The 27,950-nt window shown below is 38.3% G+C and overlaps 2 protein-coding genes across 6 annotated transcripts in view; one reads left to right on the top strand and one right to left on the bottom strand.

Annotated features, from left to right (window-relative positions):
* Nucleotides 1-797: 797 nt before the first annotated feature.
* Nucleotides 798-2,864, bottom strand: c2h1orf53 (chromosome 2 C1orf53 homolog). The gene is made up of 3 exons (XM_089116653.1): nt 2,419-2,864; nt 1,595-1,696; nt 798-1,323 (listed from the first exon to the last, which is right to left on the bottom strand). Exons 1-3 carry the CDS (start codon nt 2,641-2,643, stop codon nt 1,252-1,254), a joined length of 399 nt encoding a protein of 132 aa, XP_088972779.1. The 5' UTR covers nt 2,644-2,864; the 3' UTR covers nt 798-1,251.
* Nucleotides 2,865-6,032: 3,168 nt separating this feature from the next.
* Nucleotides 6,033-27,950, top strand: part of dennd1b (DENN domain containing 1B) — a 122,048-nt gene continuing 100,130 nt past the window's right edge. Inside the window, exons 1-2 of one of the 5 annotated variants that reach the window (XM_039668723.2) lie at nt 6,033-6,353; nt 7,020-7,084. In XM_039668723.2, the coding sequence (XP_039524657.2) occupies nt 6,337-6,353; nt 7,020-7,084 (82 nt within the window). In that variant the 5' untranslated portion in view covers nt 6,033-6,336. The remainder of the gene's footprint in view (nt 6,354-7,019; nt 7,085-27,950) is intronic. The other 4 variants (XM_039668721.2, XM_039668722.2, XM_039668725.2 and 1 more) reach the window with 4 other exon arrangements.

A 27,950-nucleotide genomic window follows, 5' to 3' on the forward strand; every position in this document is an offset into this window, starting at 1 on the left:
GCCTGCCTGTCCTCCTTGGAACAGTTGAGATCATGAATCTCCTTGTCGACGTTCACAGGGCCTTGCTCCTGATAAATGTGCACCCGCCTTGGGACCCTCCCGCCGCCTGATATCGTGCTCTGCGCCAGTCGGCAAAGCTGGGACAGAGCTCTGCCACATACACATTCCCACATTCAGAGACCATTTCCTTGTTCCTGCCCTGCGATGCTGTGTGACAGGTTGGATGGCCAGTGCCTGGGGCAAAATCTTACTCGGCTTTGCATATCTACAGACAAAGTATCATGTCAACACAACAGCACAAGATTATAAATGAAGAAATATCTAATAATAATTGTGTGATCTGTGTACTTACAGTGTTTGTGCTGAAATCACAGTTTTAGTATTGGAAAAAGACCAGAGTATCAATCTCAGTTAGCCACAGGGACGTATGATTCAGAAAGGGAGATATGAAGATGCATAATGACCAGGAGGTACCACACTAACAACTAAAATGCATATATGTATTTTGCCAGTTTTTTTAATCTATATGAATAATAATTTAATTATTGTATGCAAATAAAAATACTTCATGGTGAAATACACACACAAAAACCCAACCCCGGTCTATGGAAAAATAAAGGACCTTTAGTGGGCACTCACAGGGCCTTGACAGCAACCCTGTGGATAGTGTATGTAAATTGTACATGCTGTACCAAATTTGTTTGAGATTTGTTGAAGCTAAATTATTTGTTGCATAAAACATGGAACAACTAAAAGAGAACTAAAGGAAAAGTAATTTTAATTACTTTGAATTACATACAACAACTCAAACGTCTGTGAACTCTTGTGTATAATTTCCTATATTTTTATTTTTTATGAGAAAATTAAGTCTTTGATTGTATTTAACGTCAACACACATTTAAGAGGACTTTGTTGCATTGTGTTTTCTTGGTCGAACATTTACAGGGAGGAAGTACATAGTCAGAATTGACAGATGTCAAAATTATGATCGCCTGGAACCATATGAATATTCATGACCGCAAAAAAATTCCCGCTTGTGAAATTCATCTGATAGAGGAGCATACCAACTCCTGTAAGTAAAATCACAGTGGATAGATGTGATTCAAACCATTTCCTGCAGTGTGGGTTGCACATCTGGTGTAGCGTATTTCATCATTTTAAACAGTGTAAGACGAATGTGCATTAAAAGAAGTCCAAATTCAATACAGGAGCACACCAAATGAGCTCTTCAGCCAATCTTAACATTTACTGCTATACATAAAACAAAGAGTTGAAGGTTTTCTTCTTTGCAGGATCCTCCACATTAATTTGCCCATATGGACACTGTCAGAAAAAACAAGAAGTTTAGAGTTAACAAATGGTACTGAAAAGTAAAAAAAAAAAAATTAATATAATGTGGACAGTTTGCTTTTTATTATGTATTGTGAGTTACTGACAGAATGGATTTCTCCTGTCTCATGTAACATGTAATCCATAAAAAACCAACTAAATTTCACTCTAAATAAAAAATACTTACTATAAAATTAATACAATCCTGACTGACATTTTCTTTCAGTCCTCTTGTAAAGATATACAAGTAAAATATGAAGCTTACATGTCTACAGGCAGTCCCACAGCATCTTCCTCTTTTCCTATGGGCAAACTCAGTGAACACACTGTAGCCGGTTATAGGGTCAATATATGTTATTTTCTGATCCTGTGAACAGATGCAATTTGCAGATGATCAAATGTATTTAAATGCCCACATTTAATAATTTTTTTATAAGGATCAGTGTTCCATAGATAACATATTTCAGGTAAGCTGCTAAATGATTATAATAAATAAACTTTATTGTAATACATTTTTCATCCACTTTACTCCCTAGAAATGTAACAATTCATTCATGAAAATACACCATAAACACAATACAAATGTGTTTCTTAAGCATCATTTTCTGACTCTTCCTCAGAGAGCTTTGGCTTCATCTATGACAGCCTTCGACGCCAAAAGGGCCCTAGGCGCTTTTTGTGGCATGCCATTTCAGATGCCATCCTTTGGCTCCATAGTGAAGCTGACACTGTCTGTGCATCCTCCAACTCTACGGGTCTTCCATAACTTTCTCTCGGCCATCAAACTACATAGTTCCTGACAGCCAAAAGGAACATTCAAAAATGACCCAGTCTTCCACACACTTAGTGAAGTAGCCTTACTAGTCTGTAAGTTAGAGGTAGGCCTATGGTGTATTCTTTTAAGTTAACTAAGAATGTAAAAATATCTAGAAGTGCAAAATATAGGATCTTCAATGGCAGGAATGCCTGTGTTGGTTAGGTTCCCTCACATAGGTCACTGGCTCAGGTTTGTGTCTCTACACGAGTTTCTTTAAATGTGACACCAGCTGCTGGAAGTGCAGTTTTATAAGCGTTTGATTTTGCTCTTACCTTGCATGCGTCCAGATGAAGTTCATAAATTAACCTGTCGTCATCTGAAAGCGTCATTGTTTCATGTGACGCGGATGTATTTTCATCGTGAAAATTCGAATTTGATTCGCTCTCGTGTTCATTACAATATGAACGCGGCGATATCTTATTGTACACCTCATTTAATATTATTATATTCGTTCGACTGCGTTTAAAACTTGTTAATCTTAAAAGTAGGCTATACATGAACCGAGAAGCCGCATTACTCAAAATGTCTCCTAAAATGTCCTGTTATCACGTTGCTTGCAGACAAATGCAAACTTCTAAACAACCCCCTACTGAACAAAATGGTTTTGTTGTTCAAAGAACTATATTCACACTCTGCTATGCTGTCAATATATGTTAAAAACCACCAAACAAAACGCTGTGTGCTTCCTCATTGTGCTTTTCATGTTCTGAAACAGTGGCGTTCACTAGATGCATTTAAGCGACCCCTCTGTTGGACAGTAGAACTACAGCAGGGGAAAATGTGTATTGAAAAAAAAAAACTTTTTTATTATGAAGTAGCATTTGTGTGAAGGCAGCTGAGCTACATTAAAGACTCGGAAATTTCCGCGCTCATCGAGGTGAACAAAAATAATACAGTTCACGACACAACATGCCCCTTTATAAGTGTTCTCAATGAATGCATATTAGTTTCTTTCATATAAATTCAATGCTGATTGGTTTAAACAACCATGCAATCAAAAAAAAAAAAACAATTCTTTAAAAAGTAAACGTAAAAGGTAACAGTCTACAAAATCTGGTTTCCATAAACTTGTTTTTGCCAACACATTTTGTAATTAGCAATTTTATAAATAAAATTGATTATGTACATTTTAACATAATATTATATATTATTATATACATTAATTATCAATATTACAATCAAGTTCATGACATTATATATGAATTATATATTTGTGACATTTAAAACACATGATAGCTTGCCCCAATAAAAATGTGATATGTTTCACTGACTTGACATTTATGAAGAACTTCCTTGTTCTAAGAACAGTTCATATAGTTCATCAGCCAGCATTAACTAGTTGACTTTTGCCTGTTTAACTGCATGCTACATATTTAACCCACTATTACAGGCTTGCACATTCAAGTCCTTAAAATAGAATATAGTAAAGCGTGCTTAAGAATGAACAATGGAAAAGAGTAAAAAAATGTGTCACAAACAGATCAGCAGAGATAACAGCAGTTCCATTTGAAATGGCAAGCCAGTGACATGTATAGTAGCAGAGCCCCCTTCATTAACCACCACAATTTCCCCAGCAGGAAATAGAATTGCAACAGGTTTAAATGACTAGGCTTTGACCCATAAGAAACACAAGCTATTTTTTTAAACAAGTGGGTGGTGTGAATTTATACTTCCTTTGCTTTAGCCAACCACTAATTTGAGTGTTTTACTAATAAAGAGGTCCTGTAGGCCTATTTTTAAACCATATAGATGTTCACATTCCTCTTCAGAAACATTTAAGTTTGTAATAATAAAAAGAAGGTATTTCCAAACCATATATACATAAGCTAGCATCAGTAGAGCAGACATGCAAAAGAAAAATAAATGTGCTGCAGGATGCAATTAAAGGGACAGTTCACAACAACAACAACAACAACAACAAAAGGACATAATTTGCTCATCCTCATGTTGTTCCAAACCCTAATGACTTTCTTTCTTCTGTAGATCAGGTATATTAAGTAAGGTAGGCTAACTAAAGTATTAAAGAGCCCCTATCATGGATTTTTGAAAATGACTGTTCATGTAGTGTGGAATATAGCGCTAAGGGAATGAAAACATCCTGCAAAGAATTATATCTGAAAGTGCACCGTATATAAAGTTATTGTCTTTCAAAAGTGAGAGTCGACTCTGAGTCTATGAAATGAATTGTTTTTGAAACAAGTCATTAGCTGTTACGTGACGTAGAGAGGTCATTGGCCGCGCCCAGTTGTGCGCACAGATGGAAGTGTAAACTTGAAGCCTACACATTCAAATACTTCATCATAGCATCATGTTGAGAAGACGCTGTGTTCTACAATGCAAAGATAGTTCAGCCCCTTTGTTTTCATTTACCAGGGACGAGCATGTGAAGAATCGGTGGTTAGAGTTCATATAGGATACCACAACAGTATAACCCGATTGTGTTCTCATCATTTTAATTACGAATCGTTCAAAAACATACATGAATTCAAATGTGGATTCGCAAGCGGTTGTTCCTGAAGGAGGGCTCAACTTACTTACCCAGCGTATATGGATCAGCTTCCTCCTATGAATCACAACCTGTAAGTATTATTAAAGGGTTAGTTCACCCAAAAATGAAAATTAAGTCATTAATTACTCACCCCCATGCTGTACCAACCCCGTAAGACCTTCGTTTATCTTCGGAACACAAATGAGGGACTAGCACTTGACGGCCCACAAAGTCATTAAAGAAAATGTTTAATTTAATATTCCATATGCCTACAGCGGCTCAATTATACGTTTATCAAGCGACGAGAATACTTTTTATGCGAAAAAAACATAAATAACGACTTTATTCGACTATTCCATTACTTCCTTATGGGCCTTGAGACGAGAATTGAAGAGATTTCCAGAACGCATGCGCGAGAACTGAGCTGAGGGCGTTCTTCTTCGACTACTTCTTGTTACCGGCTGCTCACCGCTAGTATTACCGCCCCCTACTGTATAAGATGACGTGCTGATATAGCTGGAAGCCAAAACTTTCTGTTTACAAGCAGAGGAAGACGCGCGCTGTACATACGTGTTTCAATTACCGTATTTTCCGCACTATAAGGCACACTTAAAAGCATTTAATCTTCTCAAATACGACAGTGCTGTGCGCCTTACAATCCGGAGCGCCTTATCTATGGAACATCATCTTATACGGTAGGTGGCGGTAATACTCCGTGGTGAGCAGCCGGTAACAAGAAGTAGGTGAAGAAGAACGTCCTCTTACGGGGTTGGTACAGCATGGGGGTGAGTAATTAATGACTTAATTTTAATTTTTAGGTGAACTAACCCTTTAATAATTGTTGCTTTTATGGGTTTTGAACGGTTTTGTAGCTTCGGGGCGCGAGGAGGGAAGGCACAATAAGTATGTGTGTGCGGCGCGCGCGTGTGTGTATGTAAGTTATACGCTCAGCGCGGCTTATAGGTCTCCAATGTCAATTTTTTTTTAAATATGTGAAATGTTTGTCGCTGTTATTGGAGATGTCATAAAGAATAGAGCATCTTGTAGTCCTGCAATGCTTTATCAATATGTTTATGCGTTATGCTAACAAACAATAACTGTCTGTCATCTGACCAATCACCGCCGATTAGCGTCACGCAAAGGAGTGGTTTGGAAAAATGAATCGTTGTACGAATCATTTGGGAGTCGGTGAGCAAATCAGTTAAAAATAAATGCATATTATAAGACAAATAAAGTGTTTTTTTTATCCTTGCATGCATGTTAAACTGTTTTTGGGAACTCCTAAAACAAAAATAGGAACATTTCAAATGCTATGATAGGGGCTCTTTAAGGACTGACATGATGTCACCATTCCCTTCATCAATAAACTCATACAGGTTGGAAACAACAAAAAGTGTTCATTTCTTGGAATCAAAATCCCACTGAAATACCCACACATACGCGCACGCGCGCATACAAGCGTGACCCAGGTGCTTCCTGGTGCTTCACTGCAGGATCACAGCCTGGGGAACCGAAACGGTCAGCAGCGCGTCTAGGAAGCGTCAGCGGGGAGCACGCGCGCCGACAGATAGAGGAATGCAGCAGTTTCCGCGACCCTCAGTCAGGTAGCCGCGGATCCAGAAGGTTCGCAGGCAGCGCGCGTGACTCGGTGTTTTATTTTCCCGCCGTCGGCGCGAGCTGCTGCTGACGCGATGCTTTAGCCATGGACAGCAGGATAAAGTAAGTGCACATTTATTTACCTTACACATTCCTCTGGTTTGTCGCGGTACGCTTTATCAGTCTCCGTAAATAAAAGTCTCTCATTCGGTCAAAATGAAGATAGCGCCTATTATAAATCCGTTAGTTAGCTAATTTGGCTACTGAGAGGAGATGACAGGTCCAGCTGACCGGTTAGCTGTTTACCTCAGACATGCTAACTAGCCTAGCCGCATTCCTCTACAGACATTTAAACTTGACAGCTGCACATTAATTTAGCTCGAATTAGACGACGTTAACATCTCGTTCTTTTAACATTATGGATTTGAACTGTAATTATCATGACTATATTTGCGATTTCTGAAGAGAAAACCGACTACATACTTTTGTCTCAAATGACATGTCGAGCTTTTAAGGGATAACGTCAGTTAACTCAAATTTAACATTACATCGTATAACTTTTTCAACACAAGCAGATGTTTGGATGTTGGAAAATATGCAATTATTGTGAATTGAGACTGAAACTGTCATTTTCCTGTCATCGACAGAAGAATGAACGTTACATTGGATTGGAAAGAAACAATATCTAAATGTTAGTTATAAGTGAACTGTTCCTTCAATCAACAGTCTCAAAGAGTTGTTAAGTTAAGTTGTTAAGTTAGTGAATTGGGCTTGTTTTTCCTCTTTCAGCGAGAATCCTGCGAGAACATTTGATTTGGCACTTCAGGTTGCATGTCCAGCGTCTGAAAATGAAGGTGAGCCTTCATTTCTATTTTTTTATGTTTTGCATGCAAGTGTGTTTTAAACAGACCTGTGCATTTTTTGTCTCTAAAACACACAAGTATTTACACTAGAAAGACTTTGTTGAACCTCTAAAATTACTTTTTGGAATTTATCTTGCTGTCAGCATACTTGAAATGGCATCCATGTTTACTCAGACTTATAATGTAGCACTGCTCATTTTTGGCATCATGATAGTTTGTCCAAATTAATTTTGTTTATAATTTTGTCTTAGTTGTAGTTTTTTGTTAGTGATGACGTATACAATCTTTTCTGTTTTTGTACATTGGAAAAATGTGATAACTGAGAGGCTGTTTACATGACACCGTTTTCAACTAAAAATGGAAAACATTTTATGCGTTTTTAGCCATTCTTTCACACGACAATGGTGTTTTGAGGGACTGAAAACGAAACAGGACACAGGTGAAAGTTTTTTTTTAAAATGAGACTGTTATTGCCTCTGTGAAATTACAAAAGCGCAAATTTGCGATAACTATGACGTCATGCATATTACAGGTAGGTGCATAGTGTTACTTTTCAAAGTAAACTACTGGCCAACTACTGGCCTGGCATGAATATTACAGCGGTTTTAATAATTTTCAGTAGTATATTGCAGACTGCAAACCCAGGTTCCAGGGTCCAGGTTTTTTTGTGACAGTGCCACCTACCGAACTGGATTATATAGCGGCAGATGCGGTTTCAGGGCTGCAGTTCTAGGATCCAGGTGGTTTAGTTTGTACATAGTATCAAGATCGACCTATTATCTTAAGTCTTGTAAAAAAATAAATAAAAATAAATATATATATATATTACAAATAAGATTATGGAATAGCTCCTGCAGTAGGTAGATTAGAACAAGAAGCTTTAAGCTACATGACACAATAAAAGATTAATACACATTGACTTAAAGCTCACTTTAAACAACTATCTAGTATTTGTATCATGTTCCGGTCGCGGTTTAAAATGGTTTTAAAGGACAAGTTCCATGTTTTACAATTAAAGCCCTGTTTTAAGATAGATTCTAATGAAATAGAATGGTTACGATTGTTTTTTTTAGACAGATGCTGCTGTCCAGAGAATTTTCAGTTTCTGTGGTTGCACCCCCACATCTTTACAATGATTGCATAGGTGCACAGGAACAATCCTTTATAAAACGCATAAAACTTTTGTTTACAAAGACGTGAAACTCACTGAGTGGTCTGGGGAGTTCACTGATGTGCTTACACAAAAATCGCTGCAAAAGATGCTTTCCAACAGGTTTTATCGTAGTTTTTGTCCGACTCCATTGACTTGTATTGGATGTTCTGGGATGTACGGTATTACTTCGCCGCCGGAAACGGAAATGGGGTTGTTTGTATCCTTTCTGTAGTCTTATGCGGTCACGGTATCGTAGGCTACACTATAAAAGTGGTTTGCTTGCAATTGGCAAAGGTGCATTATCGCCTATTGTCTATTATTCAATCTCTCAATGGAAGGTCGTGAGGCTTTCGGAAAAATAGGTGAACAGTTTTGTAACGAATGGTAAAACACCTGTTGGAAAGCATCTTTTGCTGCGATTTTTGTGTGAGCATGTCAGTGAACACCCCAGACCACAGCCTGAGTTTCACGTCTTTGTAAACTAAAGTTTTATGCGTTTTATGAAGGATTGTTCCTGTGCACCTCTGCTACCATTGTGAAGGTGTGGGGGTGCTACCATAGATATCTATATAAAGGCTAGATATCTCGTCCGCGCTGCTGGCCAATGGAGGTCGACGTCAGCACCTGGCGGCCATCTTGTCACAGGCAGCTCGCTCACTGGTAACATTGTTTTAATGGTGCATGTAGTTTTTAAATCACCGTAACTTGCTCAGTATTCTATTGATTTTCAAACAGTCTGGTTTGTTATAAATGACAGAGATGTAGTTATGATACTGCATACTTATGAATAATAAGTGTATAAATAAATAATCATCCAGAATTATAGCCACGTTAATAACGTTTGTAAGAAACCAAACCGTTTGTTAATCCGTCAAGATTTCAACGAGATAAGAGTATTTCTTACATCAGATACCACAGAGCCCGCCAGAAAGCCTGACCTGTGACAAGATGGCCGCCAGTGATGACGATAAATACTCCGCCGTGAGACATCTAGCCTTTATATGGATATCTATGGGTGCTACCACATAATCCGAAAATTCTCACGACAGCAACATCTGTCTAAAAAACAATCTTAACCAGTAAAACCAAAGTTTTACTAAGGTTATCATCAATCATGACAAATAGCTAGTTTGTACCATCTAAAAGCCTTTATTGTAAAACTTTGACAGCTTGAAAAGTGTGACTTGTTTTTAGCTGATGTGCTTAGCTGGTTTCCATGCTTGAAATGGATGACTAAATGACGTGTTTTGTGTCTGGGGATTCACGGGAAGGAAGTTATTGCTGTAGATTCGTAGGGCGGTAAAGATTCGCTTCTGATGGGCTGACTTGTGTCTGTATCCATTTTAGAGCAGTACTCACTTGGTTTGCTTTGAGCTATTTAGAAAAACCTGCAGATGCATTTTGGTGTAAGAAGAATTGGGTTAATGTGCTGTGATATCGATCTTGGTTTATGAATCTGTCTGTATGCTTCGAGCTCTGCAAGGTTGAATAGAAACCACACATCTTTAACGGACCAGGTAACGACTGATGTTCTCGTGCTGTGAAGTGAGACCATTATGAACCTTAACAGAAAGAAACATTTTAATGTTTCAGTTTAATGTGAGGTAAATGGATATGAAAAAAAATGCTTGTTATATATGTGGCATATTTTGTTCCTATCCTCATTCCTAAATCTATCATAACTCTTTTTGCTTGACATTGAAGGGGTGAGGAGCAGGTGTTTCACAGAGGCAGCTGTTGCTCTGACCGAAAAACGAAAATATTCCCGGCCCAAAGTAAAAGTTGAAATAGCTATGGTATAACCCACTTGCCTCGTCATTATATGTTGGTGTTCGTCTCATATCCTGACCCCGACTGTCAGAACTGCAGCTTCATTCATAGGCCAAACAGAAGTTCATCAAGGACAGGAAACGATTCAAGCTTGGGATAACATACACACGGCGTCAGCCGCATACGATATCTTGTCGCAAATTTAATGTTGTGATTTACAATATAACGAATCTTTTCCCATTTCCAGTTAAAGCATGTGATTGACTGCTCAGTTCTTGAGTTTCATGCTTTTTGTTCTGTTCAAACACGGTGGACCTGCGGGATAGCGCCTGAAACATACTTCTGTCGCCAAATGGGGTGATTCTAGAGCATTTGCGGTAATATGAGGCATTCAAGGGGATTCATTGAATCTCATCTGACATTCTGCCTCTCTACTCACCTCATGTGTCATCTAGTCTAATTTGATATTCGATCGGCCCAAATACAGGTCAGTTTCTCTTGAGGAAAAATGAAGTCAGACAAAATCAAGCGAACCTACAAGTACATTGCATTTAATTTTTATCCAAAGTGAGTTACATTGCATTTTACGCTGTGTGTTTCTTGGGAATCCAACCCATGATCTTGTGGTCTTGCTTTACTTTGAGTTACAGGAACCACTGGCGAGATGTTTGTTTGTGTTCAGTTCGTTGTTGAGTTTATTACTAGATACCAGATTAGAGGAAACCACCCTTTGCTTTTGTGTCATCTTTCATTTCCCTCTTTGTCCACACAAGTTTACTCTTGAGTGCATTTTCTAGTAGTGATGGATCTTAGTTTCAGAACTAAGATCATGTCATGTTATCCAGCTACTTTTTGTAGTGAGTTTTTTCAAAGTCTCTAATGCTCACACTTTATTTGATCAAAAAAAATATTGTAAAAACAGTAATATTGTGAAATATTATTACAATTTAAAAATGTAAATGTGATTCATTCATGTGATGGCAAACTGTTCATTATATTACTCCAGTCTTTAGTGTCACATGGTCCTTCAGAAATCAATCTGATTTGTTGCTTAAAAATATTTCTTATTATTATCAATGTTGAATTATCAACAGTTGTGCAGCTTCATATTTTTGTTGAAACAACAATGTTGTATTTCAGGATTTTTGATGAATAGAAAGTTTACCAGAACAGCATTTTTTTGGAATAGAATCTTTTTCTAACCTTATAAATGTCTTTTACCATTACTTTTGGTCAATTTAATGCATCCTTGCTGAATAATAACTAAAATATTATCAATTAATCTCACTGCCCCCAAACTTTTGAAAGGTAGTGTATGTGAAAACCACTAATGCCGAGGTCAGACTATACAATATCACCCCGAATTTGGTATAATTCGTTTGACATAGGGTGAATAGGGTGAGTATTCTATTGACCAATAGGAGCACAAAAGCTCTTCCGTACACAGCTTTCAAACATGCCAAAACTAAAGAGAGATGATTTTGTTGGTGCTGTTAGGTTCTGAGAGGTTCATGGAGGTATGGCAAAATGCATGATGTTTTTTTGAGGAACGACCACGACACAGTGGAAAAATTTAAATGCTGGGGAATGATGGCGCTTATTGGAATTAGCATTAAGCTAACATGTTGCTTTGGAGGCCATTGTTTGTTTACGCTCTTGTTTCCGGAAGTCAGTCGCTAGTAACGCCTTCTCGATGACATCACACGTGGCGTTAAAGAAGGGAAGCGATGATTGGGTGGAAAGCAACGTGTAGTCTGACGTGTTTCTTATCCACGGCATGACAAGAATTTAGGCGTCAAAACCGCATAATCTGATACAGTGATTATCATAACTGACAAAAGATATTGTGTAGTATGAATTTGGCATTAGACACTCATAACAGCCTAATTATGCAGAGCTTCTTAAAGCTCGCACAACACAACTTTTGGCTGGATTTTGCTGTCCAAGGTCTTCGACAAAACCCCTGGATCGTGGCCAAATCGGTCCTCATTGCGGTCGCCAATGCTTGTTAAAGTATGAGCAGGCTAGGGATGTCTCAAACAGTCACAGGCTCTGCAATATCTAAAAAACCTTGTTTGCACAAACTACAAGATCATGTGGCGGTAATATCACTGCGATGACAAGGTGGGAATAATCCAGCCAATCACAGTGTAGATGGTATAAATGGAATTTATGTGAGAGAACATTTTTTCACTGTAGGTAGCTTAATCGTGTCATCTCGTCGCCATTAACTATGACAAGACGAAGACAGATGACAAGAAACCTTTATTGTGTAGTGTAAACACCACAGCAGTTCAGGTAGACGTACAGTCCTGTAGTGTGAGCTTGCCCTGTGAGTCAACTCACCAAAGTTGAATTTGAAAATATGTAGATGAATTAAATGGGTTACATTCCGAAACAAATGGTTTTAAAGGAAATGCCATTGTTTTCTTCTCCAGCATGGGTCTGGGGTTGACAGGCCCAGCGTCTGCAGAGTAGGTGACTTATTTTAGCTAACATTAGAAGATGAACACTTTGCCAGATTGGATTAAGCATGACTGCCATGCTTGTGCTTGGCACTGGTGAGCCGCATTGATGTTTTTCATGCCCTGTGCCAAAGCCGGCAGATGATGCTGACTGTGCCAAGGCAGTAGGTGGAGACAGATGCTACCTGTCTTGCCTCTTCTTTTCTTCCAGATTGCACCCAATAATAAAGCAATAAAAATAATAGACCTGAAGTTTACAACTACACTTGTGCTGCAATTAGCAAAGTGATTTTCCAGCGACGACCAACAGCTTTATTTCTCTTTCGCACAGGCCAATTTTTCAATGGTGTTAAGGACCAGTTTGACTAGGTGGTTGACATAGTGCTATAAAGTTATTTATTTCTTCTGTAGAAAATGTGAGTGGTGCTTGCTTGTGCAGAAGTCACCTAGATGATGCAGGATGGGCGGCCAAATATAAAGAGGCCACCCTTAAGTCTCTTGGATATTCTGGTCTGTAAATGGGATTCTTAAATTTATGTTAATCACTTAGCTACAAAAATTTATAGTACGGTCACATTTACTGTTGTTCATCATATTTTTCTCGGTGAAATCCAGTCATTTTAATAGGAATATATGTGATCTAAAATTTTGCACATGGGCTACCCTCTACAGAAATTGCAGCAATTTTGACTTTTCCTTTAGAGATCAGGTTACATTTGCAGGCTACAAGATTAACCAGTTTGACTTTTTCATGTGAAGTTTGAGTCATCTAAATAAATATTTTTAAAATGCACCTGCAGCTGTACCTTTACCTTTTTAAATGTGTCCTAGCACGTTTATTCTCCTGCCTCAAATTTCACACAGCAGCTTTTGACAGGTCTGTGAGCCAAGGGTCTTTTTTTGCCATTTGACCCCCACCTTGTTAAATAACCTGATTGGCGCTCAGCTGTGTCTAGGGTTCAGCGCCAGCTAACACTTTGGTGGGGCTCCACTGTCAGACTAACAATGCCGCTGTGCCTAAGATGGTGTTGATTGGTCATTACTCATAACGGCTACAGGGGTAGTTTGCGCATGATTTTCTTTTCCTTTATAGTCATGCAGATTCAATTCGGTTTGATCTGCCCTCATTATACTTGTGCAACTTCATCAAGTCTCCCCGGATCCCCTTTGCCAGCATCACCCAAAAAATACAGCTTAATGATGGAAAAAAGCTTTAGTTTGAAGCCACGGAATAAGTTATCCCACACACCCCTGCTTAGAACTGAATTCAGATTGACCTCCAGTTCTGCAAGTTATGGATTTTCACTTCATGAAACTCTCTGTGCTTTTTTTTTCCTTGCCGTGCTGAAGAGTCTCGTTAGTTGTGAACAGTCTGAAGCCGTTCCACTGGGTCTGTGAATATATGAATTTATGATTACGATGGAAGTTTTGCCAAATTCACCAGCGCTGGATGGTTCTGCAGTCACCTGTTCCTAAACTCCTACGTGTTGCCGCAAAAGTGGCGCACACTTTAAGAACCTTTTTAAATATTTTTTTTATTTCAAGTGATTTTGATTGACACGCAGGTAGGTTTGGTTTTGCTTTAGCTTCTTTACTATAGTTAGATGGCAAGTAGTTTTTGTTTTCTTTACTATAGTTGGATGGCAAGGCCGGTAATGTAGTGTCCGGTGCTGGCGAGTGAAGATCAGCAGATGTGACGGGAACAGTCAGGCCCTGCAGGAGTCGGCCTGTTTCTTCTCAGGTGGTTTGACCCCACACACTCCCTCCCTTGCTACACGGGACGTGTTCTGCTGTGTGAGGACCGATGTTTTGCTTGTGCACGGCAGCAGGACGAATCTGCTGATCGGTGTAATCTGAGAGGCAGTTACCGCAGGGCTCGTCACGGCTCTCCAGACTTCCACATTTAAGTGCACCGTCGCAAGTCGGTCTGAAAGAACATGGAAAGACTTCTTGGCAGATCTATTTTTGGAGTTGTGTAATGACATCGAAAGTGAGGATGTGGTAAATAATTAATACCACTGATTTAGATTATTGCGTTGTGTCATTTCAATACTTGAGCCTGAACTTAGAGAGAAAGTTTGCCTTCACTCCGACAAATGCAATAAGGCCAGCTCTGAACAAAGACACATTAACGGTTGCAGAGGTTCTTCTGTAGGCTTCTCTTGTGAAGCTTTGAACCAAATGTCTTTATAATCATTATAAATAAATGTATAATGTTTTGTATTTTTTTTCTTTTTAAAATAAAGATTGAAATTTTTTTCCCCAGTAAAAAAAAATCTTACTTTTGTTGGTGAACAGTTTAGTGATTATCCTCAAAGATATCGGACAAGTTTCCCAGTAACCTTAAGAGCAGGCTAGACTTGCTACATTGGCTTGAATCTCATTTTTCATACATTACAATAATGGCCTATCTCGGCTAAAAATGTTCATGTGTCGAGTGACTTGTGGCAATTTTTTGAGTTATGTGTCACAGTGCTGCCCTCCTTTTGGGCTCCAGCCCACTTTTCACCACTGAATGTAGGTCAGTCCCCACTGCTTGTCTTTGTGAGGGCTTTGCTGTGCTATTTGTCATTGAATATCATGTGACTCAGCCATGAGGTCTTTGTTGTCACACATGGAACAGTGTTCTCTCACTCGATTGGTCCTCGTCTCCTTTTCTGCATCAGAAAGTGTCATATGGAATTAGCATACAGTATTTAGTTAAGTATGTGAGCACGCCTCTCTCGTCTCCCCCACTCCAAGTCATAACACTCTCAAACCATTAATTTTTTCCTGTGATGCTTTTAAATCTTACACTACCGTTCAAAACTTTGGGGTCAGTACAATTAAAAGAAGTATCTTATGCTCATCAAAGCTGCATTGAATCAAAAATACAATAAAACATTAATATTATGAATGAAACATTATTGTTTTCTGATACCTTTTTGATCTTACCTCACTTTTTTGACTTTTTTTGTTTCTATATTTAAGTCTATAGTAGGGCTGGCTATTGACACAAATTTCACGATTCGATTTCGATTCACAAGCTTGCAATTTGATTCGATTTCGATTCAATATTGATTATTTTGGATATCAGTTACAATAAATGGCAAATGTTCTCAAGGAAATCAAAACTCTTAACTAATGCTGTAAACTATGGGAGTCTAGTTGTAGCCTACTAGGCTTCATTAGCCAAATATGAATATAAACTTTTAAATGGTGGCTGTCATAAAAACTTGCCAGATTTATTCAAATATGCATTAAATATTGAAGAACATTAAGATTATAATGCATATGTAATATGGTGTATGTATTTAGCAAAATGCTCCTCTCTAGAGTTATTTTTTTCTAGCTGAATAACGAGTTTACGAGTTTTTTCAGGTAAATATGACGATACATGACATTGATTGCAAACTGTTTAACTGACGTATTTACACGGTTGAAACGCTGATTGAGCGAATCAATGTGACATGATTCGGATTTCGAGAAGTTGTACTCTATCTTTTAATACACTTTCAGATGCTCATTCATGATTATTTTGCGCTGTAACTGTTATTATTAACCCGGAAGAGAGATCAGCGCTGCTGCTTCTCTTGAGCTGCGCCAGAGCGATCTCACGGCACAGGGCCAAAAGGTTATTTTAATGGTATGTTTTTGAATTTCTAGAGAAAATGGACGTAATTTGAAAATTGAGACTTTGTTTCATATCAATAGTAACAAAGGACAAAGATTATTGCTATTTATTTTTTTGGATGTGCGCAGCCGTGATACAATGTTCCATTCATTCAAATGAAACAGGATGACAAATCGATTCTTGAGATTTAAGAATTGATATCGGTTCGTAAAAATGAGAATCGATTAGTATCGAGAAATCTATTTATTACCCAGCCATTGCAAAGACACATGTTGATTCTCCTGTACAGGTGAATATGTCTTTTACTGCATGTTGTCATATGAACAGCCAGTAATAATCTAAATTTAAGTTCCTTGAATCTTACCGTAAATACACACAATTTTAGTACATTTCAACACCACTGTTAGTTTAGTGAGTGAGTCAGATGTGTCAGTAATCCATCTTTTCAGTGAAGCATTCATCATCACTGACTGACTGAATGACTGATTCAAGCTGGTAACTTGGAATCATTCATTAAAAGAATCGATCCTAAGAGTCATTTGCTTATGAATCTGACAAATTGAGAATTGTTGGGTTGCCTTTTCTTGGTATCATCAGGTTCAAGTCAGTAATGCTCACAATATTTTGATTGGGTAAAATAGTTATTTCCCCAAGATGAATCACATCGTGATTTCAATGATAGATCAGAGTTTAGAAAAACTGTCATGTTTCTGTGTTTTTAGAAGAGTCTTTATCCCAGAGGTGGCCTGTAGGCATAGGTGATATAAAGGTATATGATGCATATAAAAGCACCTTTTCTGTCCAATGCCTAATTGTCATATGCTTTAATAGATAATTGAGTTTTTCCTGCAAGCTAGCCCATTTTTAGATGCGTGTATGTGCTATGTGTGAGGCAGATGGTGCGAGCATATGGTTTGCAACTTGTGATTACCTGCTGCAGCCCCTTTCCAGCTTTTCTCCTCGCGCACCCAAACCGGAGTCGCGGCTGCCCCCCTTTAAGAGGTAAAGACATTTTAATGTCCATGAGATGTAGCCTAGCTTGAGATAAGGCAGTTTGATGACTGATGTGATTAGTGAGCTTGGCAATACCTCCATAACAGCCTCCCTCCCGTTGTCTGTACTCTGCATATAAATTACCCTTGAGTCAGGAGTTAAGGTGTGATTTGTGAGGCAGATTGTTTGAATGTTGTTTATTCTCTTTGTGGTGCGCTGGCTTTCTTTCCTGACGATGCATGCTAGCTATGAGCCCAACCAAATGGTATGCAAAAAAAAAAAAAATCGTTCACATGAAGACAGTTGATAAACATTCTCGCAATTGGACATGTATTGTGACAGACTGCGCTAATATACAGTGATATGCCGGGACTGTCACATAGCCGACATCCATATGCTGCTCCACTCAATCATGAAGCTGTGAAATTGGGTTGCACCCCAACTAGCTTCAAGATTTTTTTCTTCCTCTCTCTCCTTCTCTCTGCTGTTTCCTAGCTGTTTTCTGAAATCTATAAGTGTATGTAAAATATGCAAATGAATCCACACAGACGTTTGACAAATTGTCACACATTGAGATAAAACACGGGAATAATCAGCGTTTGATGTTTGTTGGAAAGCCCATTCCCATATTGTTACCTGGATTAGTGTATTACACCACGCCAGTTACTGAAATGTATCAAATTCACCTTTAATTTGTAGTTGTTGATTAGTATTGTTATCTTTCACAAGGCCTGTCTCTATTATTAATATGTTTAATTAAACCAAAACATATGCTCATTCAAATTTTATGCTGCAAAAATGCCACAAAATCACTGGTTTCATGTATGACTTCTAAATGCAACTTGCTTCAGGTTCACTTTGACATTAGCGTGATTGCATTTTAGGGCATCACAGGTGATTATTAAAAGCTAATGACACACTATGACACAGGGGTGGAGATAATGGCATTTCACCAAATTTGAGCATTTGGTGCAAAATGAGCAAAATGTAGTTAGCAACAAAAAGATTCAATGCTTGAGGGTTTAACCGAACCATCTTAAAATGTCATAAGAAATTGGGACAGAATACAGGCTGATATATATATATATATATATAATCTCACCATATGTATAATACTGCTTATTAGACAGTGAGTAAGGTTGTTGTAGTGGATAGGCTTGTGAATGGTGTAGGGTTTAGGGATGTTGAATATGGTCATGGAGAATAAGACATTAATATGTGTTTTGTAATAATAAACAGCCAATATGTTAGTAATATGCTAGTAATATGCAACTAGTTAAAAGTGAATATGTGTACTACCTTGTTAGAATATCGCAAATTCAAATTGTAATCATGACCGATGCACGCCATGAACTTCCAGGGTACATGTGAACTATTCGGTTTCTCTTTTCACAGGCAGTAAATGATCAGTGTGATACTTTAAGAAGCATATCATTGCAGTAAAGTATATCCTTTTTTAAGGCTCTTGCCAGCTAAAGTGGCATGAAATGTAATGCTATTTGTGGCTTGAAAAAAAAAAGAGTGAGGGGGAAAAACATTTTAAAACAACTGAGTGTTTTCTTTCTATTCAAGCTTGAAAGATGCCTGCTAATCTGCTTACCCTTTTAATTGTGAGATCTGGGGGCAGAGCTGCTCGAAGCTAGAATAAAGTTACTGATCCAGAAGTAAACTGATGACCACAGTTATTCCTTGCTTTTGGCTTCCAAACACTGCCCTCCCTCCCCTTTCCACTCCCCTTCATTCTGAAGGGGAAGAAAAAAGCTCCTTGTACCAACAAAAGAATTTTTTTTTGGCCATATGTTCGGTTGACATCTTCATCAGGTTCACAGCGGGTTACCTTAGTTAACGTTCACTCCACTGCTTGATGGGATTTTCTACCAGTTCCTTGAGTAGCTGGCTCAAAGTCTAGACGAGCCTCCAAAGACAACCAGGACCCTTCCAGCATGCCAGGCACAATGCTATTATTGTGGACGTTAAGGAGCTGGTGCTTCCTCTTTACACAGACCTGTTCGGGCACAAAGACAATGGCTTTGTTCTGGGGCATAGAGTGGGTTAATCCAGACCTCTACATACTGTGAAATAAATCTTTTATAGATGAGCGAAAAAAGGAACGGAAGAAGAAAAGGTTTTGCCAAGGAGGTTGCGAGTTCAGCATTTTAACCTTTGGCCAAGTATAAGACATTAGAAGGAGGAGGCATGGAGGGAGGGTACAAAGAGAAAAGGCAGACAGGCAACACGTAGTCCTTCATCTCTGGATGAAAACAGAAACCACTGGTTTTCCAATGGGTTTGCACGCATTGGTCTGGTTGAGAAGAGAATTAACTGTAAATATATTGGATCCCTTTTACAACATGCAGCTGTTGCTGTGAGTTAATCCAATATGTTAAAGGGGACCGCTCACCCAAAAATACATTTTTTTTGTCATTTACTCACCCTTATGGTGTACTTATTGTTTTGGACCCCATGGTTTGCATTGAATGGTCAAAAACAGTCTAAAAACTTTGTTTTGTCCAGAAGAAAGAAAGTCATACAGGTTTGGAATGACATGAATATTCATTCCTGGATGGACTACCCCTTTAAGACTGCATAATGGACAATGATATGTAATAAAGATTTACAGTCTTGGTTTACATTGCCACAGTGCTCATATTGACGTCTTTTGATCATCACATTAACAAGCAATTTGCCTCTCCACACTGAAAACATAAATGTTTTGATGTCCAACACATTCACTGCCAATCAGATGTTTAATATTCAGTCATGTAGCTTGTCTTCTAGCTTTTGTCTACTTCGCCAGGTTGCTGAAATTTGTCATCTGATTGTTCTGCCCTTACCAGGCGTCTTCCAATGATAAGTAATCTTTCTGTCCACACTTCAAGTACAAATATGTGCCACAGTAAGAGCCGTATTTGATGTGATAATCAGTTATATGGAGTGTTTTGGACGCCACTGACGCTCACTGGCTAGGACATAGCGTTATATTTAGAAATTCGACAGACCGGCTCCTTTGCCCTGCGGGCTCCACAGTTTGGTCTCTACTTTGATAATACTTAGTACTATGATAATGACACCTCACATATTCACAGAACTTGTTGACACAGTGTATTAAACACAAGTCGATCCCAATGAGCCATTAAGGTACATTGAGGTTTTCCATCAGGGTACGAAGACAGCTTGGCAACTCAATCAGCTCGGCATGTATTCCGGCCTATTGGCTCTACACCATCTTGTTCGCAGATAGATAGACAGAGGTGGTAAAAAGTGGTGTCAGCTGTGAGCTCTTTCCACCACTCACCTATTAACCTTCTTCCCCCCGGCCTCGGCTCTATCAAAGCGGCGTGTATCGACTTTTAAAGACAAGCATTCCCGGGACGTCAAAACATTGATTTGCGACTGACCCGCACTGTCTGCGCTCGGGGCAGCGGCGTGTTGCCACGCAGCGGCGGTCCTGTCGAAGGTTAGCCGTGCACAAAGCCCAAGGGGAATCTCTGGAAGGGCCCTCCCAAGCCTGCCATCACCCACGGCCGGCTTCACATTGGGTGCGAAAGCAAAAAAAGAAAAATAGCCAGCTCCTCCGAGGTGATTTCAATTCAATTCTCACCCATTAGCCGGCGTTCGCTCCGCAGTCAAATTACTTGCCAGGTCTGATGCGAACGAGCGAGATTGTTTTCCTAGCCAATGGGTTTTTAGATTTTTTTCAAGGTGTTTTCAATGGTGGTGAGATGAAAACAGTGATGGCAATACATTGAGCTGCCACCACCTTGGCATGTTACGTCAGATTGGAAATGCTGAGGCTTAGCGTAATGATGGATTTCCCCCATCGTTACAAGTTTCGTTCAGGTTGATAAACCGCAAATTAACCTGGACAACTGTTGAAGCTTTTGTTTAAAAGCCTCATTAGAGTTACACATGAGATTTATTTTAAATGTCTCCCTGGACCAGGGTTTCCGTTGTCCGGTAATTACCAGACATTGGCCGAAAAAAAAAAAAAGAAATGTCAGACAAAATTAAATCTCTCCGTTCGAATTTTCCGATTAAACTTGTATAATAATCCCGCCCCCCCAACATGAATTTGAGAATAAGCTTAAAATACATACAGAAATAATACACCGACCTTTGGCTATGTTATAAAGGAACATAAAGAAAACGGCTGTAATGTGACCTAAACAACAAACGATTGAGTGAGACATTTCAAATATGGCCAGGCCCAGGCAGGCTAGCCTTAAAAGCTTTTTTCAGATGCGACAGCTGATGGTGAATCAGGAACATCTCATTGTATAGATCAGTGGTTCTAATCTGCTCACTCATAGGCTACAGTTTTTTTTTTTTACTGAATAGGCCATGTTCATCAGTGGTTACAGCCTGTATCAAGCAGGGACACATTTTTTGTGCATTTTATTTTGTGATTTCATCGGAGTCTCCACAACGGCGATAAATTGATACGCGTGTCTGAGTGAAGGTTCCACGACTCTCTTATTTAATAGCGAACTAAATGAATGATCTGCTAGTTAACTGGAGATGATTTATTTAATTGTATTTAGTATATCTGTGCCTCAATGTTTCAAAAAGTGAATGTGTGTGAAACCATAGTAAAAAACAATTGGTGTTGATTGACGCCAATCGGATGTTCATGTTTCATGTTGTCTATTTGAAAGTTAGGCGAATAATAACATGTTGCATTCTAAACTGCGGTACATAGCCTGCCTCCAGTTTTCCTCAACTTGACTAATTATATTTGAATGGCATATCATCAACATGTTCGTAAAACAAAACCGCTACCGCTGTCACTTTGACCGGCACCATTTTTTTCTAGTGGAAACTCTGGTCTGGACTGCTTTGAGATGTAACTCCAAGGTTGAAGCCTGGCTAGGATTTTATAACCAAAATCTCAAGAAATTTTCACCTCTAACGTTATGTTTGTTTGTTAAAATGCTTTAGTATATTAAAAATGTTATTCAAGAATAACTCAGTGAATCAAATAAAAAGTTGATTGATTGCAGTAGTCTACTTTTTAGCAGCCTTGTTTCCACCCCCCTAATCCCCACAATAGAAAAAAAGATACAAATAAAATATAAGCAGTGCTTTTTTCAGGTAGGCCTAAATCTAACATTATTCAGGTACATAAGTTGGATAATGAAATGTAAAATAACACTGCATAGTCTTCACTAAATTCAATATAATTAAATAATACAGTTTATGTTTATTAAAGCTACAAAGCTACATTTAACATTGGTGACAAACATTTGGGGGTATATTAGGCTGCTGTCACTTTAAGATGAATGTACAGATCCAATATAATGAAACACATCCGTTTTCTTTCTCAATTGTTTACAACTTATTGCCAACTATATTTTAGAGGATACTCGACGAGATGGGCATTTTGACTTAATTTAATAAACTTTCATTCTATGATGGTTAAACTTTGCAATAATTTTGCGAGTTACATTCGTTCTGAACGGCGGTAAGATGGCCTGTGCGTATCAAAGATCAACTATGATCCATATACTTCACATCGCTTATCCTGTGATGTGACTATCACGAATGCACACATCTTGATATCAATAATAGAAACATTGATTTGAAGCAAAAAAGCAACCTTGGAAAACCTTAGGAAAACAACAGTTACAAAACTGTGTAACTCGCATCTAAGAAGAATAATCCACACAGTCCCACGAAACACTACAGATATCGTAATTAAATGAAAAAAAAATTATGGCACAATACAAAACTTTTGATGTAAATTTTTTTTGTTACAAATATAAAAACAACATATTTATTATTTATTGCAATAGATGATCATACTCAAACATACAAGTTGTTACCAAGATTTAATCAAGATCATACCAATCTGATTAAGTCAATGTTATTTAAGTATTACTTTTATAATATTTTATTATTATTTTGCATAAGCTTTTATTTATTTATTTATTTTTTTGTTATTGTTCTATTTAGCTTTGGCAGTTTTAACTGAAAATTAAACTTTATTTTAAAGTCATCGTTTTTTAAATGTAATTTTTTATCTAATATTTATGTTTTATTTTAAATCAGCTTTATTTCAATTACCAAAACCAATTTTTAATAGTTTCAGTTAACATTGGATTACGTAATTCACAAATCTTCATGGGGGTAGGTTTGCTATGATCACCTGATTGGTGGATCTTCTTAGGATTATGGGTAGTGTGGTTCATCACTTGGAATTGGGTTTATAGAGGATCATTAAAAATCAATTTCTCTATGGAAAAAGCGAATGGGATATTTGCTTCCAGAACCTGACTGTTGCACTCTGCATACACACACCTGTGGCCACACATCGGTTAAATTATTTTTGACTATATATGCTCATCTTAACTCATTTCGGACACATTACCACTTGTTTCTTCACTTCTCTCACATGTAAATATCTCTACCAACTAACAATGTTCTCCTATTGTACATTTATACACTGCCCATCCCTAGTTGAAAGTCAAGTTGGTCTACCCCTCTTCCTGTGCGTGGGTGTCTGTCTGTCTGTCTGTCTGTCTGTTTCTGTGTCTCTGTGTGCCCACTGGCTCGGGGCGGTTCGCAGACCTGCTGGGAACAGGAGCGGCCTCAGTGTGTCAAGCCCAGGAGGGGAGGCCGTTGGGGAGCGAGAGGGGCGAGAGGGGGATTAAGCAGCCCCAGGTCTGTCACGGTGACATTTCTCTCCCTGCCTCAGCAGCAGGGGTTGGGTTTACCCTCCTAACCTTCAACTTTCAGCCTTAACCCATTAATCCCTTTGTGTCTGCCCGCCCCGCGCAAACACACTCACAATATGGCAGCAGGAGGCTGCGGAGGCAAGGAGCCGGGCTCCCTTTGACAGCTTTTCACCCACAGACAGGGGCCTTCATCTCTCTACATTCCCCAGTGTACACCCCCCCCCCCCCTCCAAAAACAGACAGTTGGTCACCCAATCGGTCATTTTTACATGCATTTTTGCAAATTCGTGGCGTATTCAAAATTTCAAACGGTGAATGGCGGCGGCACTTTCGCCGAGTGCGTTTGGGAGGTTTATTGTTAAAAAAGCTCATATTTGAACAGATCACTGCAAGATTTTAAATACCATGGCTCAATACAGAATGACTGTATTGTAAAGATCAACTTCAATGTAAAGTATTGCAACTGTATTGCAACTTCAGTGTAAAGATTGTTCAAATTTATTGCAAAATATTCTTATATACAAACATATAAGTTGTGTAAAAAGATACCAATTTATTATATACTACTATTATAGTATTTATTAATATTTTTAAGTAGCCTTTAATTTTAAATTTTAAGTTTTTTTTGCCATTTTTGTCTGCATTTTTCCTCCATACACAGATTTTTGGCATATTTAAAGACTTGAATGAATGAAAGCGGCACCTTTACCGAAGTGCATTTGGGAGGTTAATTGTTGAACGTGCTCATGTTTGAACAGAAAAGGCATCTTTTTTTTTCAGCGCCAATGGGAATTAGCGTTACCTGAGCACGTCAGATACTGTCGTCTTTCTTTAAAAAATGACAAAACGTTTAGATCTCCGCTTTGAATACTCTTACTAGATAAGTGTTTGGGCAAATATTTGATTGCATTGCTCAGATTTGAAGCCGGATCTGGCTTGTTGAAGGGACAGGGCGGGTGTTAATAATAAAAGAGCTCATCTGAATTTTTGGGGCTTTTCATGTGAGCCCCCCGTTGTGCGAAAATCCCACAGGGATAGAGATTTGCAAGTCCTTTTGCCTCTGTGTATGAATAAGCATGTGTCTCAAGGTATTTTTGAATGCGTTAGAACACGGGAGCCTCCAGGATATGCAGCACAGAAGGTGCGTGGTTGGAGGGCAATGCCCCCTCTGTTACCCCTCCCTCTCACCTATCGCTTTCTCTTGCCTCCATTTGTGTTGTTCAATCTTTTCTTGTTTATTACCCTTTTTATTGTCTTTTCGCTCTCTATATCAAAGTAGTTGATGTGAGCGCATTGACACCAGTGTCCTGCACTGTGACATCTAAAATTGTTTAAACGTAATTTTCGTGCGTTTTATGACAACATGGCATTGTTTTTTACCTTTCGAAGGGGGTTGGTAAGATTTTTAAAAGTGTTTTGGAAAGAAGACTTTTATGCTCGCCAAGGCATTTGATAAAAATACAGTAAAAACAGTAATATCTTTAAAATAATGTTGCTATTTCAAATAACCTTTTTCTGTTTGAAATTAACAGAAAAAGTTAGATAATTAGAAATTAAAATTAAATTAGAATGAATCAAATTAAATAAATCAAATTGAATAAAATCAAATTAAAATGTCATTCTAATATACTGATTTGCTGCTCAAGAAACATTTATTATCAAAGTTAAAAACATTGCTGCTTAATATTTTTAGTATAAAAACTTTGAAATAACTTTTGTACATTTTTTTGTAACATAATATTTTTATTGCCACTTTTGATGCATCCTTTCTAAATAAAGATATCAATTTCTTTAAAAAAAAAAGAGTTCCAACCCCAAACTAGGTAAGATTTTGTGATGTCATTAAACTTGTTTTGTTTTATGACAATAGTTGGAAATTGAAATATTATAATTTAAAAACTCATTGAAATTTGAACCCAAAATCTTAAACATGTAATTGTCAGCTACCCATCTTCCTCTCTCTGTCACTCTGACGCATCTCTTCATTCTTGTCTCTTTCCTTTTCCCTCTCTCTCTCCTCTCCCTTGTGTTCCTCTTTCTCTCCCTGGCAGTGGTTCCCATCCTCTCACCCATAAAATCAGCATAAAATTGACCTGACTCTGCCAGATCAGATGGAGGAGTTGGGCTTCAGATCCCTGGGGAGAAGGAAATTCAGTCTTTGTAAAAATATTATAAGACAAGGTCCGTGAAATCTCACAATGGGATTATGTAATGCACCTTTGTCAGTCTTTTCACCCACCCCCACTCCCTTTCCTCTCTGAACTCTGGTCAGCACCGGTGGAGAATATGCGGGCATATTTACCTTTACAGAGAGAAGTGAAACCACTATGGTGGATTCGTCCAGAGGGGTGGAGATGCAAACAAGAAGGGGTTCCTATATGAAAAATGGAGAGATCCATTCGATAAAGCAGGTTTAAAGTTGGGTTCATGCCCGACATGCTAAATCATCACAGTGTTCATTCTGCTAGATGCTTCATCTGACATCACTTCCAGCACAGCAGAACTGAATTATCAGCACTGTTGCTGTGGATTAGATCAGAATGAAGAAGCAAGAGTTTCGGTTCAAATATGATGGGAAGTTCAGATTGTTACTCTCTAAATTGATGCTGACAAGAAAGAGGAAACGGCTAACGTGCAAATACTCCATATTTAACTTGACTCATTGATGTAATTTATTATATGATTGTGTTATAGCTGTGTTTGTCTAAAAACTTACACTATTAGGGTGTTGTTATGCTGTTGAGAAGGTGTTCTAGTTGGTTGCTTGGTGGTTCCGCAGTATATTATTATTATCATGCTTTGTAGTTTTGATTTAAACATGCTTTTACTTTCAGGGTGTGGTCACACTTGTAATTCGGTTCACTTGCTTCTTTTACCGACACTATTGATAAAAAAACGAGGTGGAGGTGGTAAAATCCTGATCATGGCTGAAGAAAACACTTTTTACAAGCACAAATATTAGGTGTTTTACTAATAAGGTAATTATTATTATTAATTACATTTTACAGATGTATTAATCTAGTGCACTTTTAGCTCCAACCCATGTTCAGTGTGCAAATTGAACAAAGAAAAAGTTTGTGCGTTGACTTGTACCTGAACTTTAAAGGGGGCTCTAGGGCTTGTGCGCTAGAGATGTGCGGATCAGCTCTAATGTCACCTGAATTAGCTGTGAAGAATAAGTCATCCACCCGACAACTGCTCAAACCTATGATGTTCTCTGATTTAGATATCTGCACCTGATCATCACATTACAATTATTCAAATTCTCAGTGTTAAGCATGATGATATGGTAACATATCACACTGAAAGTAGGCTGCTTTTAAATGAACATTTATTTAAAATAAAATTTCTTTTTTGGAAAAATGACATTTCTTTAATAGCCTAAACACAGGCTTTACTCCTTTCAAACTTAAATTATCATTGTTTTAATTGCATCATTGTTGGAAACACTCTTATTAAGCTTGTGTGTATCTTTAGTTAAAGCTGTTAAGTTATAAAGCGATCTCATGTAGGGTTTTTCCTTTGTGTTTTATATGATGACCACTAGAAGGTTTTCTAGGCTTCCTTGATTGCTTTTCCCCGAAGAGAAATACTTTCGTTGAACTTTACCGTGAAATTCAGAGTTTCTAGTCTTTTAATGATTTATTTATCTCATCGACCCTTGACCCACCCGCAATTAATTTCTTTTTTTTTTTTTTAATCATTTGGCCCGTCTGGGTCGCTGATTATATGCAGCATCCGCGGATATAACCGCGATCCGCGCATCCGAAGCCAATCACGTCCTCACGAACTTCCCCTCTGCTCTCTTAAATGTCCTCCAGTCCAGGTGAGATCGATCATCAATAAGCACATACTACGAAATGGTTCAGACGGGCGGAACCAACGCCAAACAACACAAAAAGATACACCCCCACGCCATTCATCACAATACTATGCATTCTGATGAAGTTCCCTTGGCCTTTGGAATTAAAATAGCTCCACATCATAACACTCCCTTCACCATACCTAGAGATTGGCATGGTTTTATTTCAGTCAGCCTAATAGCTGGTTTGATTTGCATTTAGAGATGATCTTTAGGAAAGTACCCCATGTTAAACTCTAGATGTGGTGAAGGGTGTGATGATGCAGTCAGCAATCTCTCTCGCACCAGAGTTAATTTTAATCGAGCCAAACCTGAAAAGTGTCACTT

This window comes from Pimephales promelas, chromosome 2 (genome assembly GCF_988280905.1).
Source record: "Pimephales promelas chromosome 2, fPimPro1.hap1.1, whole genome shotgun sequence".
Classification (NCBI taxonomy): Eukaryota; Metazoa; Chordata; class Actinopteri; order Cypriniformes; family Leuciscidae; genus Pimephales; species Pimephales promelas.

Bases quoted from the DNA above. Each gene is read 5' to 3' on its own strand.
- c2h1orf53 (XM_089116653.1), bottom strand. From the start codon at position 2,643: ATGTATAGCCTACTTTTAAGATTAACAAGTTTTAAACGCAGTCGAACG. The intron at 1,697-2,418 runs GTAAGAGCAAAA...ATCTGTTCACAG, and splicing joins TTCATCTGGACGCATGCAAG to GATCAGAAAATAACATATAT. The intron at 1,324-1,594 runs GTAAGCTTCATA...TTTTTCTGACAG, and splicing joins GTGGGACTGCCTGTAGACAT to TGTCCATATGGGCAAATTAA.